The 12,420-nt window shown below is 33.1% G+C and overlaps 2 protein-coding genes across 3 annotated transcripts in view; one reads left to right on the top strand and one right to left on the bottom strand.

The window, feature by feature from the left end:
* The window catches only part of LOC126850238 (endoplasmic reticulum aminopeptidase 1-like), a 286,545-nt gene that overhangs the window by 222,992 nt on the left and 51,133 nt on the right, over positions 1–12,420 (bottom strand). The window lies entirely within an intron of this gene.
* LOC126850251 (leishmanolysin-like peptidase) overlaps positions 1–12,420 on the top strand; it is a 242,140-nt gene that overhangs the window by 181,183 nt on the left and 48,537 nt on the right. Inside the window, exon 4 of the mRNA XM_050593060.1 lies at positions 7,793–7,823. Within this exon, the coding sequence (XP_050449017.1) occupies positions 7,793–7,823 (31 nt within the window). The remainder of the gene's footprint in view (positions 1–7,792; positions 7,824–12,420) is intronic.

The raw sequence follows: 12,420 nt of genomic DNA, 5'->3' as shown, positions 1-12,420 counted from the left end.
CACGCTTCTCCTCTAACGACAAATACCAATCCCGCGACATAGTTCGGAAGATATTTCTTCGACGGCAGAAACACCGTCTCTGCTTGGCGAAATGAAAATCTCATTTAACTCGTTATCTCGCAACGGCGAAGTGTTGCCGAAGCGATTACAGGACGCCCGTAACGCACGGTCGGCGAAATGACTTTTTTTTCACGGTGTCACGCTGCCGCAACGTAAAAGACGAGATGGCGCGTGCTCTTCCGCGTGGAACGGCACGGTGATAACAACGTGGTAAAGCGTTTAGCGTGGCGGATCAGCGATCTTATAGCCTGCGAAACGAGTGTGAAAGGATCGATGTCGTTTCGCGCGTTAAACTGCCGCGGCATTAAGTCTCGCGATCTTTATTCACGGCGAGCTGTCGTCTTAAATATGAAACGGTCGCGAGTCAGCAATCTGTTACGATCGCTCAAAACGAAGAATATGTTGAAAAGATATGTGAAAGAAAGTAAAAAAGTTATTCCATCGCTATTGGTAGGTTCGCACGAATTCTGATTTTTTTTTATTACTTTATATAAGCTATTACAACTATTACTGAAAAAATGCGTTTGATCAAAGAAGAATGTAGAGAGATTTCCCAAATTGATCGCATTCTATTTTAACGATACATGTCACACGAGCATTTAAGAATTTAGGAAAATGCGATAAATGTGTTATTTCTTAGACCAAGCATTCGCGATGTGTTATGTCACTCTGTTTAATATTGTAAATGTATCTCCCGATACATCTATCCGAGATATTCGATATGCAACTGTATAAACATCTAATCTGTCTTTGCACTGTCTAATGCGATATATGGCAGTAAATGTCATGTAGATCAGTATCCCAAACAGATACGTAATTAGTAGTTAAATCTAGAGAATGATAGATTGCATCAGATATCAGACAGATCACATATTATCTCTAGTTTGGTATAACAATTGAACAAGAAAATTGTTAATTGCTTAAAGATATTTTATTAAACATAAATTTCTTTCTTCCTTCATGATCGTATATTATGCATATGTAGGTCACATAACTCGATAATGTAAATGACGAAAATTCTGCATTTATACGAGCGCTCCTACACCGTACGACAACATACAATTCGTCTCCGAGTTAATTCGAATAAAGGCTGAATAGTATTATATTCTCGAATCTAATAGTCACTTGCGAACAATAGAATTTCCAGGGCGCTGCGCATCGTCGCTCGACGTGGACTAATCTTGGGAGCTAATAGTCATTGTGTTCGCGTTTCATAACGAATTATGCACTTACATAAATGCAAATTGTGCGCGCGCATATGTCGCCGAGTATGTAAATTCTTGCCCACGGATGTTCTAACTCGTGGTCTGGCAATAATCACGCTATGGTATCAGTATGTAGTTGGTTGAAAGAGAGAGAGAGAGACAGAGAGAGAGAGAGAAATGCAATTTCAAACATTCTATTTGTACAAAATACATAATGAGCGCAATATTTTTCATACAAAGATGGCATATTTTTTAATACAAAAATATTATTTTTGCTTCAATTACACATTTCTAACGATTATACTGAGTTTGAAAAAAATGACAGGTCTAATGAAAAAAAAAATAATTCAGTATTTTATTTTGCTTTTCTTAATAAGTATTAATAAAATGTATAAATTGTATAAAATTTAATTTTAGTATTTATTTAACTATTTATCTATGCATACATGGTAATTAGCAATATGCGTAGATTGGTTTGGGATAAAATGCAAGCCAGTTAATTTAATGATTAAGACGGAAGTTTTTAAAGTTTCACGATGAATTTTTCTAAATAGGTAGTGCTGTGGGACGCGTTGAAGCGATCTATGAAAAAAATTGCGAAAATTATTTTCACTTGCATCGTTGCTTGAAAAAGCTGAGCAAAATCTCTTCCTTTCTATTTTATTACTATTAGCTTTGACAAGAAAATAGCTCATCTTGCCCCATCCATATAAAAGCTTATCGTAAAATTTCATGAACTTTTTTGCCAAATTTATAATTATTTGATCGTAAGCCGTTCATATCCTAAATGTTATAAGAAATATATTTTTAAGTGTGTGAAAATGTGGAAGCTTTTAGATATATTTTCATATATTCTTGATATTGCTATTTTGTCGCGTGTTTCAGAGGAGACTTTATCTCGCGTAAAGAGCTCTTTCGCTACGTGAGGGTGTTTTTTACGCGACAATAGGCGGTCTGAAAGCGGAGATACTATGATGTAACGACAACGGTAACGGGGTAGACAACGTGCTCTCATTTGAAAAATCTTACTACTCGTGCATGCGCTGTCGAGCGACGAGCGCTCAAAGACTTTGAAGAGACGGCGAAGTGTAACTGTCGTTTAGCCTCCTGTATTGTATCTCACGCACCTTCCTTGCATTCTAATGAGGATTTTAGACGGGACGTTGACTTGCCTCTCTCTCTCTCTCTCTCTCTTTCTCTTTCTTTCTTTCTCTCTTCGACGTGCGAAGCTGCTACGACTGACTACTTTTACTGCAACATAAAGCGTATGTTTTTTAGGGAAAATGAGTACGTTTAAAAGGATTTTATGCCGGGAATAACGGCGGAAATTCAGCAGATTTGGATTTACGTGAATAGAGCGCGCGATTACGCGAGGAAACGTTCTTTTAGTGGTAACATGAATTTTTATTCTCTAAAAGTCGTTCCGCTACACTTATGCTAGCTAACATACAGGCATAAAAAATTATGAATAGCGTATGCATACATAACATCATTTTTATAGTATGGTTATTAATAAAAAATTTATAATATCTCAATAATGAAACGCGTAAGAATGGAGGAATGCATTTACTTGTAATCAACTCTTAAATCTTTCGCTATTTTAAAATGTATCTTTTATCTAATCATTATTTTCAATATCTCATATATCTTTCATTAACGCAACATTTATTAATTGTCGGCAACATTTTGCTTTTGCATCTTTCGCAATAGGTAGCAAATGAGAGATATTTGGACGCGTTAAGCTTGAAACAATCGCGTAGAACTGCCATATTTATCCAAGGCAACGAATGACCGCCGGCCCCATTTGCAGATCGTAAAGATAATAGAGACGCATAGTCGTAGTCATCCTGTGTCATCAATAATCCAACACCGTAACGCGGTCTGCAATTTGCAGGACATTAGCACCGCGGTCAGATTTCGGTGTTCTGTGCTACGAATGATGACTGATTTCGTTAATGTAGCGAGTATATGTGCATGGTTTTCATATTTAATTGCGAGATGGCCCAGAGGTAAGACCGCGAATAATACGATTTCGCGATCTAAAATGACATTTAACCGCAAAGATAAAGGATATATGAGTTTTCGCGCACATTTTCTATTTTATTAACTCGGAATTGGTCACGAGGAACATTCATAGAATCCAAGAGAAATTGAAACTTTGCAGCTTAAAAATTATGATCAATCGCAAATTTTTACCTATGTATTCTTCGTTACAATTATTCTTCAACATATTTTTTGAATAGAAACTTGAGTCATAAATCGTATTTTATCCGTATAATAATTTTTAAAACAAGATTTAAAATTACCAGTAAAATTTGAAAAATACCAGTTTTCAAACTTAATATTTATTGTAACGTGTTTTTTTTTATTTTTACAATAAATTTATTACGAATTTTTAACATAACATTTTCTAAATATCAGTTAAAAAGTTTCAAAGTTATGTTATAAAAACGCATCATTTGCCAATGTTCCGTCGTAAATTGTAATAATTAATTTGATTTACTATATATTTGTAGGCATTATCTGTTATGTAACTAGACACAGTAATTAATCGTAAAAGCCTGATCAAAATTCTGCTACTACGAAGCATTGCGGGGGGATGGGTATTATAGCCAGATTCACACTCAATTAACACACTTGCGCTTCTCGGCGCGTTGCGCGTGACTCCGCGACGGTGCGACATTATGGATTTTATCGCGACGGCCGCTAATTGCTACTGAAATTTATCTGGCGCCTCCATATTCTATGCAATATTACTACGGCACCGCAGTCGTACACGAGATCATAACTTACCGTCCTAAATCAACACGCTGTTCTCCGCGGCGCTAAAACACGAGAGTGGTATCTCGTTTGATTCTGCTACGTAATTCGTCTCGAGTAACTCGCTAAATCAAGTTTCACATTTGTCTAAACTTTTTCTCTTCCTATGCAAACTTCTGGACCATCGTTGCCAGAAGATTCGCGCGATACGAACGAATCATGATTATGAGAAAAAGCACTTGATGCAATATTAATCTTTCTTCTTGCCTTAAATTTACCGTAGTTGATATTTCTCATGAATAAACGATTACACAAGCGCAATATTACAATTTGTACAAGTGTATAGTATACTGTTAATTTTCATTATTTGTCAGCTGATAGCTGTGTGACGTTATGATAAAAATCTGATGTGATGGAGGATGCGAAAAAAGAGAAGCTTTTACACAGCACATCAATTTATATAATAGAGGTAAAAGCTGAAAGAGATGTAAAGGATATATGTGATAGCGTGGGATATATATATATAGGAAATTGCATCCTATGTGTAAAGGAAATAGTGACGATAAAGACACGGAAGAGAAAAAATGTAGCTACGTAAAAGGAAGAAAATGAAAAAAAGAATCAGAGGATGCTGAAATACCAAAAACATAGAAATCAATATGTTAAATGAAAGAGAGATAAAAACAGAGAGAAAATTAAGAAAAAAAGAAAGGAGAAAAAGACAAAGGAACAACGCGATACGAGGCGAATGAGAGAATAAAAACTAGGAAGATTTCGATGGAACAGAAACGGAAGAAAAAGAAGGGTTGGAAGGGGTTGAGAATGGATTAGCTGAAACTAGCTGGTATAAGAAAAGGGGCGATGGACGGGAGATTTAGCGAAGGAATAGACTGCCTACACACACACACACACACAACACAGATTAAGCATCTTAATCACTTACGAACAAAACTACAAATTTGCAATTGTGCACTCGAGTGAAATGAAAACGGCACCGAATATACGCGTGCTCGCATGTAAGAGAAGGTGTGACGCGTTTGGAACAAAAAGTTCGACGGACTTGAAATATAAGCGAGGAAAAGATAGGAACTCGTAGAGAAATGGATGAATGGTCAGAGAGAAAGAGCCAAGAGCAAAGGACACAGGAGACATGCTTGGTGAATTGGAGACATTTTGCGCGAGTGAAATGGTATAAGTTACTACACAACGACCTTAGCAGGAATACAGATGAACTCGTTTTTTTTTCTTTTTTTTTTTTTTTGTCAACGATATGATACATCGCCGTTTTAATCTCAGTTCTGTAGTTTTAACAGCAGCATACGCGCTATGATTAAAAACGAGCTTGTTTCGAAACTATGCGATTACATTAGCAATAAAATTTTCTACTACGGAAACTTCGTTTTCTCTGCAAGCGCGGGCTTTTATTGCCGCAGTCATATTTTAGCATTGTAATTTAAAACTTGATGTTTATTAAACTTGCAGAAATGTTAAGTACTATTTAGCAAAATATGAAAGAGAGTTACAAACAATTTTGCGTGTATTTTCCTTATTTTTCCTTATTTCCTTATTTTTTTCATTGCGTAAAATATTATATATCTGAAAACTTACATTTGGTTGTATAGAGTTTTTAATAAATTTATAAATTGAAGAGGATAATTTTAAGTAATTGAAGTAAGCAAATATATTTGATTCACTAGTAGATTAATTTATTTCATAATTTTGATGTGCATGCCATTTTCATTAAATAGGCCACAATTTTATTTTCACTAACTTCTTGATATACCATTCATTGTCAACGTTGATAATTATCGTGTTGACGAAAATTCCTATTTACAGAGATGTCACTTCTCTCGCGAGAAACGTAACACTCAATGATGCGTAATGCGTAAAATTTATTCTCATAATACAGTTTCATTCATTCGAAACAATGAATCGTTCCATTGTTTATTCTCTCGTGACGTATTAAAAATAATAATTACAATAATAATATTTTGAATTATAATATATCGAGTTTTATTTCTTGTATAGTAACATTGCGAGTAAAAAAATCAATTTAATCAAAGTTATATGCAAACAGATGTGATACAATAATATGAACAAAGTTCGGATAATTACAAACACTAGGTAAACAATGAAATGATGCAACAAACAGACAAAGCGATTTGATATTTTTTTATTTACCAAGAATTAAAGTCAAAATAAATTTGAGAGATTTTGAATATTGCAAGAAAAAATGAAAATTATTCATAACAATTTAAATACGCGATAATTAGCGTAAAAATTTTTTTTTATATTTGTAGACTATGTTTGAGTTTCATAATTTTTCTGTATACTTTTTTTTCGTAAAAAATATCAAAAAAATTTAAAACAGTATACACATATTTGCCTGTTTTAATTCCTATTTTTATGAGGATTTACATTTTACTGTGTTGATGTTTCGTTTTGCCGCGCGGAAAATGGAATTAGCGATAAAAATAATATAAGAACTGCACTGCCATAAAAAACTACTTACAACGCTTTAAATCTTTTCAGGCCTGTCAGTCGCGAAATATGCGACAAGAAAAAATGGCCGTTTGTCTTTTCATTACAAAGCGTCATCATGAGAATACTCACTGCGAAATCGCGTATCATCGCACACATTGCATCTTTTTATCTCTCACGAAATTAAAATCTGTCGTCCACTAAAATATTTGATATTTCTTATTCTCCGCTTAATTTTTCGCAATTTGTTACGGGCAAAAGATAGACGCTGACGAATAATTTTCTTCAACGCATATCGGGTCAAATTAGACTCGAGGATGAAATGTGGGGGTAGATACGGTAGGGTAGAGGATCTGCGCCACCCTAACGAGACTCTAATCTTCTTCTCTCGTGGAAGCTTAGGGCAGCTCGCTCAAACTTTCGCTTCGTGCACCGGGTAATTAAAATGTTAATCGAGGAATTAGCCAGTTAAGTAGAAGGTTCGTTCCGAGGTATACTTTGGTTTCGCCTGCACGTCGTCTGTCTTGATTAACGGAGCTCGAAAGTCGAACTTCGATCAGGTTTAATATTAACGAAGCATGAAGAGAACTAGTGAGAATCTTGTCTGAGGAATAAATTTCGATATGATTATGAAGAGGTAATAATTATTTTTTATTTTAAATATATATACAACGTCTATATACGAAATGTAATGCAATATCGTAATAAATTAAATACTAAAGAAAAAGAAAGAGAGAAAGAGAAATTGTGTTGCAACTTTATTATTATTAAAATTTGTATTTTATATTACTTGAAATTTATGAGATTGCGAGAATAGTGTTGTTATATATTTCCTGTGTTATACATTATAATCCAAGGATTGAAAATGTGCGTTTGTGAGATGCGTAAAAAAACATCAAAAATAATGCGCATACAATTGAATGGAGTACATCCCTTCTTCGCACCTTGCACGATTTTATCTAAACTTCTACGCATCACGTGCTGTGAACGTAATTTCCCGGTCATCTACGAGAGCGGTTTCTCGTTCGGGATTCCTATTTCGGAAATTAGTTGGAAAATTAGTTTTGGCCACCAGTTTACCACGAACTTTTGAAATTGCTAGGTTGGACTGGGGCACGACCAGGAGCACAGTTTTCTGTCGTCGACGAGTCACCTCGTACATTGTCGAGTTCTAATGTTATTACAGTTCATCCCAGTCGGCATTTCTACGTCGGTCAGTGAAATGTCGCGAAATTATTACCTTCCGTTACAACCATCTAAAGGGCTATCTTTCATTTTTGTTGCAGGTTAGATGACGAGAAGCTGGATCTCATTAATGTAAGTAATTTCGAGATAGGGCATTATCTTCTACAACTTTAATTAAATGTCTTGCTTATGAGATAACAATGCTACAAAAAACTTACAGATTAAAAATTATATTTATCCAGAATATTATCTGAGAAATTCTCTAAAATTGATAAAAAATATGCAATTGCAGAAATAGTGATATATAATGATACAAAAACTAATAACAAGTAAAAGCAAGAGCGATATTAATAATTAATTATTTTGTGATTTAACTTTAAATACAAAAAAATTTAAAAGAAAAATAATATAATTTCAAAGGAACATAAATATATTATAATAGAAATATTTAATTATAGATGGTATTTATTATCACTAGAGAGAGATGTGAATTTAATTTTTGTAAGGCAATATATAAGAAAAAATGAGAGCCTCCTGTATTGTTTGACTCTCAAGTAATTATTTTACAACTTAGTCCACTTTACTAAAGGATCGATTAAAAGCCCCGCGAGATATTAGCTCTCTGTAATCGCGAAAGCCTCCGTACGATTTCGTCGACGTTGATCGACGTCGATATATGGGATGCAATGGATGGAAATGAACCATGGTAGAACCATATCAAACGTTGCCGGCGTCATGGCGGTCTAATGCACCGCATCGCGAACGTAACTATATGCGCCAAATAACCGGAAATTACTGGGCGCGTTTCAATCAGAACCGTCCAGCAACGTCCGTCGCATAGGCCATCGTTTGTTCCACATAAATAGACACCTAGCTTGTATGATAATCTCTCAAATCGAACCGGGAAATCTCGGGGAATTGCCGGTTTCTCTCTAGAGGACCGCTTTTCCGGTGAAACAGTAAATGATCTCTATATTCTATGGAAAGGGACGCTCATTTATCACTCGTGTATATTATATGATTATATACATATATACTGGAGATACCGTATATTATATGATTATATACATATATACATATATACTTTTTATATACATATATACTGGAGATATCGTAAAATATGAGAACCAATATTAGATTTATTCATAAATTTGGCATCGATTTTCTCTTTTTTCTTTTTTTTTAATTTTATTTTTTAGTGATATTAATTTACATGTTCATAATTATTAAGATTATAATAGATACTTAAAGTTGAACTTTTAAAGCGCTGCCATATACGAGTGTGGATCGAAAAGTTCAAAATAACAGAAAATGATTTTAAATTCAAGTTGTATTAAAAAAAAAAAAAAAAGATCACGAACCAAGTTACTTTTAGATCCATCCTGTATATCAATATCGATCTCCAATTAAATTTTTGCTACAAGAACGTTAGACAGAAACAGAAAATTGTTAGAGTATTTTAATTTCTTATGAAGAATTCTATTATTAACTCTTACATTTCATGATCAATACGCATGTAATATGTTGGGCGTACACATTTGTGCATGAATACTTCGTTAGCGGTAAAATTTTACGGAATTTGCAATTATGACAAGCGGAATATTTTGAAATTTGTCTTCTTCAATAATATAAAATGGAGTGTAAATTGCAATGGAAAAGAAATAAACTTATGCAATGAAAAACGATTTCATATACGATCATCATCCTATATATTGAAAATGATTTTTCTGTGTATATCCTACATCGTATTATATGCAGTTCCACTAAAACGAAATTGCACGCTTAAATTAGACAGAATAGAATACGTGTAGTAATGCCGCAAATTTATCTCCATTGTGCATCTATGTATTTATCAACATGTTCCAATTGCGGTAGTTACGATACTTCACGTGTAATGTAGCAAAACAACCGTCTTTGAATTTGGTGAAACCACCTACATTTACCCCTACGCGGTAATTGCGCTTCGCTTGAGATAGGGGTGCAGCTCATTAAGTCTACCCTGCGGTCAAATGTTTCAGCAAACCACGTTGAGATACTGTATATATATATAGCTTTCTAGTATAAACACGTATGCAAATGGTGTTATCTTTCTCTCTCTCTCTCTCTCTCCCCTTCTTTAAATCAAATGTCTCCAAAATATTATATGTTTTAACATTTTGTTTGATTTTATCAAGTATTTTGTGATCTATAAAAAGGTGAAAAATAAATTTTTTGAAATCCGGAAGCTATTTCTCTTTATTTTTTATAATTAATTATTTGTTTATATAAATGTTAACGGTACACAGATACTATATAATTAATGTATTAATTAATATATTATTAATATTATTAATATATTAATGTATTAATAATTAATTTTTTGAAGGGAAAGAGAGAGAAACAATTCTTAAAAAAAATTTTTTTTTTTTTATTATCTTATAAATATATAATCGATGATAAAAAATCGACTAAAAAGTATTTACATATTTTGCAATTTTCGTGGATGCCAAGATATTCTTTATTTCTCTTTCTTTCTCTTCTATGATATCAGTATCGAGCATGTGCACCGGCAATCTCAAGAGAATGCCTTTACTCCACAATCTCCCGCTTACGTTTCATTGCCGAGCTACTCTCCTCTCGCTTGTCGAACTGCTCTCTTGATTTTTCTCGGCCACTTGTTTTCATCGCACTCTCTTCTCGGACACTATCTCCCGAGGGTGCTCCTCGCTCTGCAGAAACCTTACTATCTTGATCAGCAGACATACGTTCTTTAACAACCGAAGTGAATTCTCGAGCAATTCAACGACTTTTGAGCCAAACGAATCAACGTTAGCAGATTTGTAATACATTAACAGTCATCTTATATAATTTTAAAATAATTATTATGTAATTATCATACAATTCACTTTTGCTGTGTATGTTAGATTCCTGCATGTTTTTGTGTGAAAAATTTAGAGTTGTAATGATTTCACTTCTTGGTGAAGAGGTAAGATTTTATTTAAGCAACTAACATACTTTATTTTTATTATTAAAAATGCATGAAATGTATTTTTCCATTGAGATGCTGCCATGCAACACAAGTCCTCTCATTTGCATATCATTTTGCAATGTATGCGATGATAATCTCAAGGGAATGTCCACCACACAATCTTTCGCATATGTCATATTATTGCAGAATGATATTCGTGATTGTTCTCATGGAAAAAATGGCATTTTTCATGGATGTTTCTTAGTTTAATCCTTGCCTTTTTCAATTTTTATAACTGAATAATTTTTTCAATTATTACATGTTTTAAATGTGGCGATAATTTTTTTTTGTCATAAACAATAACGTATAATAATATTGTTATATTAATATAATTAAACACGAAGTATGACGTTCTTGTATCTACGATTGTAGTTAATGTGAAAATGTTTATTTAACTTATATTATGAGCTTATAACGAAAACTATATTTCTAAAACTATAATATTTGACGCAAGTATATAATTGTGAATTTTAAGTTATTATATTATTATGTTATATAATTATAAATTAATTATAGTTATAAATATTAATATTATATATTATTATATAATTTGAAACTATCGATTACACACATATGCGAACATATGCGAATATGTATACTTATAACTTTCTTCAATTATTTTTTTTATAATACACAATAATACATAATTTCATAGCAACACTTCTCACATCGCTATTATTGCCGGTGACAATTTTGCAAAGTAGCTTTCATGAATAGAGAAACTTGTTAATGAGTTTAGCTCTCTTAAATGTGATTTACTCGAGGCAATTTAAATTAAAGCATTGTATTACGTTATTTATTTGGAGATGAATGGCAAGCGGACAACCCATTTATAATCATTATCTGGCATCAAAGAGGCGCACTGATAAGAGGAGGTTTATCTTTATGGCGACGGAACATTCAATAGCGAATTTTACAATGGTAAAATCCAGTATAACGATTGCCTCTCGTGCGAAGAGTTTGATCACGGAAACTTTTCCAGGGATATGCGCACAAAGAAGGCGTGTTCCATACTTTCCTCATGGCATGTTTCTTTTTTCTTAGAAAGTAGGAAGAAGTTCCGTTCTCGACGAGAATCTTTGCCCCCGACTCGTGAGACAATGCTACGGTTCTTTCTTTCGCGTCAAGATCGATGAACATTATGAAGAAAGATGGCGCGATCATCTTGTCGCCTGCTCTATTATATATGTTTCGTCGTGATATAAATTTTTCCAAACAAGTGTTATATACTTACATGCGACGATACATTTATCATGAGTTTTTTCCTTACAACAAAATTCAATAAATAAGCTCAACTTTTATGGAACAAACATTTCCCAGACATGTTTTGCCATAGATAGATATAAAGATATTACATTATTATATTATACATAAGTAGATTATCTTTATGCAAGTATACTAATTTTTAATATAAGAGATATGAGAATATATATTTATTAATTTTTCTAAAAGTTAATTAAAAAATTATTAGTATGTGAATTTTTAATAAATCTCATCTATGTGAAAAATAAAAAGTGTATGTGATAAAATCTTGTCACATCGCGATAAATTAAATGTTGTCTCAATATTAAATATATTTATAAACATTTTTGTATTTCACATTTTAAATACAATTTGTAATTTATCTATTTATACATCGGTAGACATCCTCGATTTCGATTCGATTTAGGACCAGAAAACTTCTTAACTCTAGAGGTTGCTGATGGAAAAGAGACATTTAAC

Source organism: Cataglyphis hispanica, chromosome 6 (genome assembly GCF_021464435.1).
Source record: "Cataglyphis hispanica isolate Lineage 1 chromosome 6, ULB_Chis1_1.0, whole genome shotgun sequence".
NCBI classification, from domain to species: domain Eukaryota; kingdom Metazoa; phylum Arthropoda; class Insecta; order Hymenoptera; family Formicidae; genus Cataglyphis; species Cataglyphis hispanica.
The sequence above is the reverse complement of the archived record's forward strand: the minus strand, read 5'-3'. Positions and strand labels throughout refer to the sequence as shown.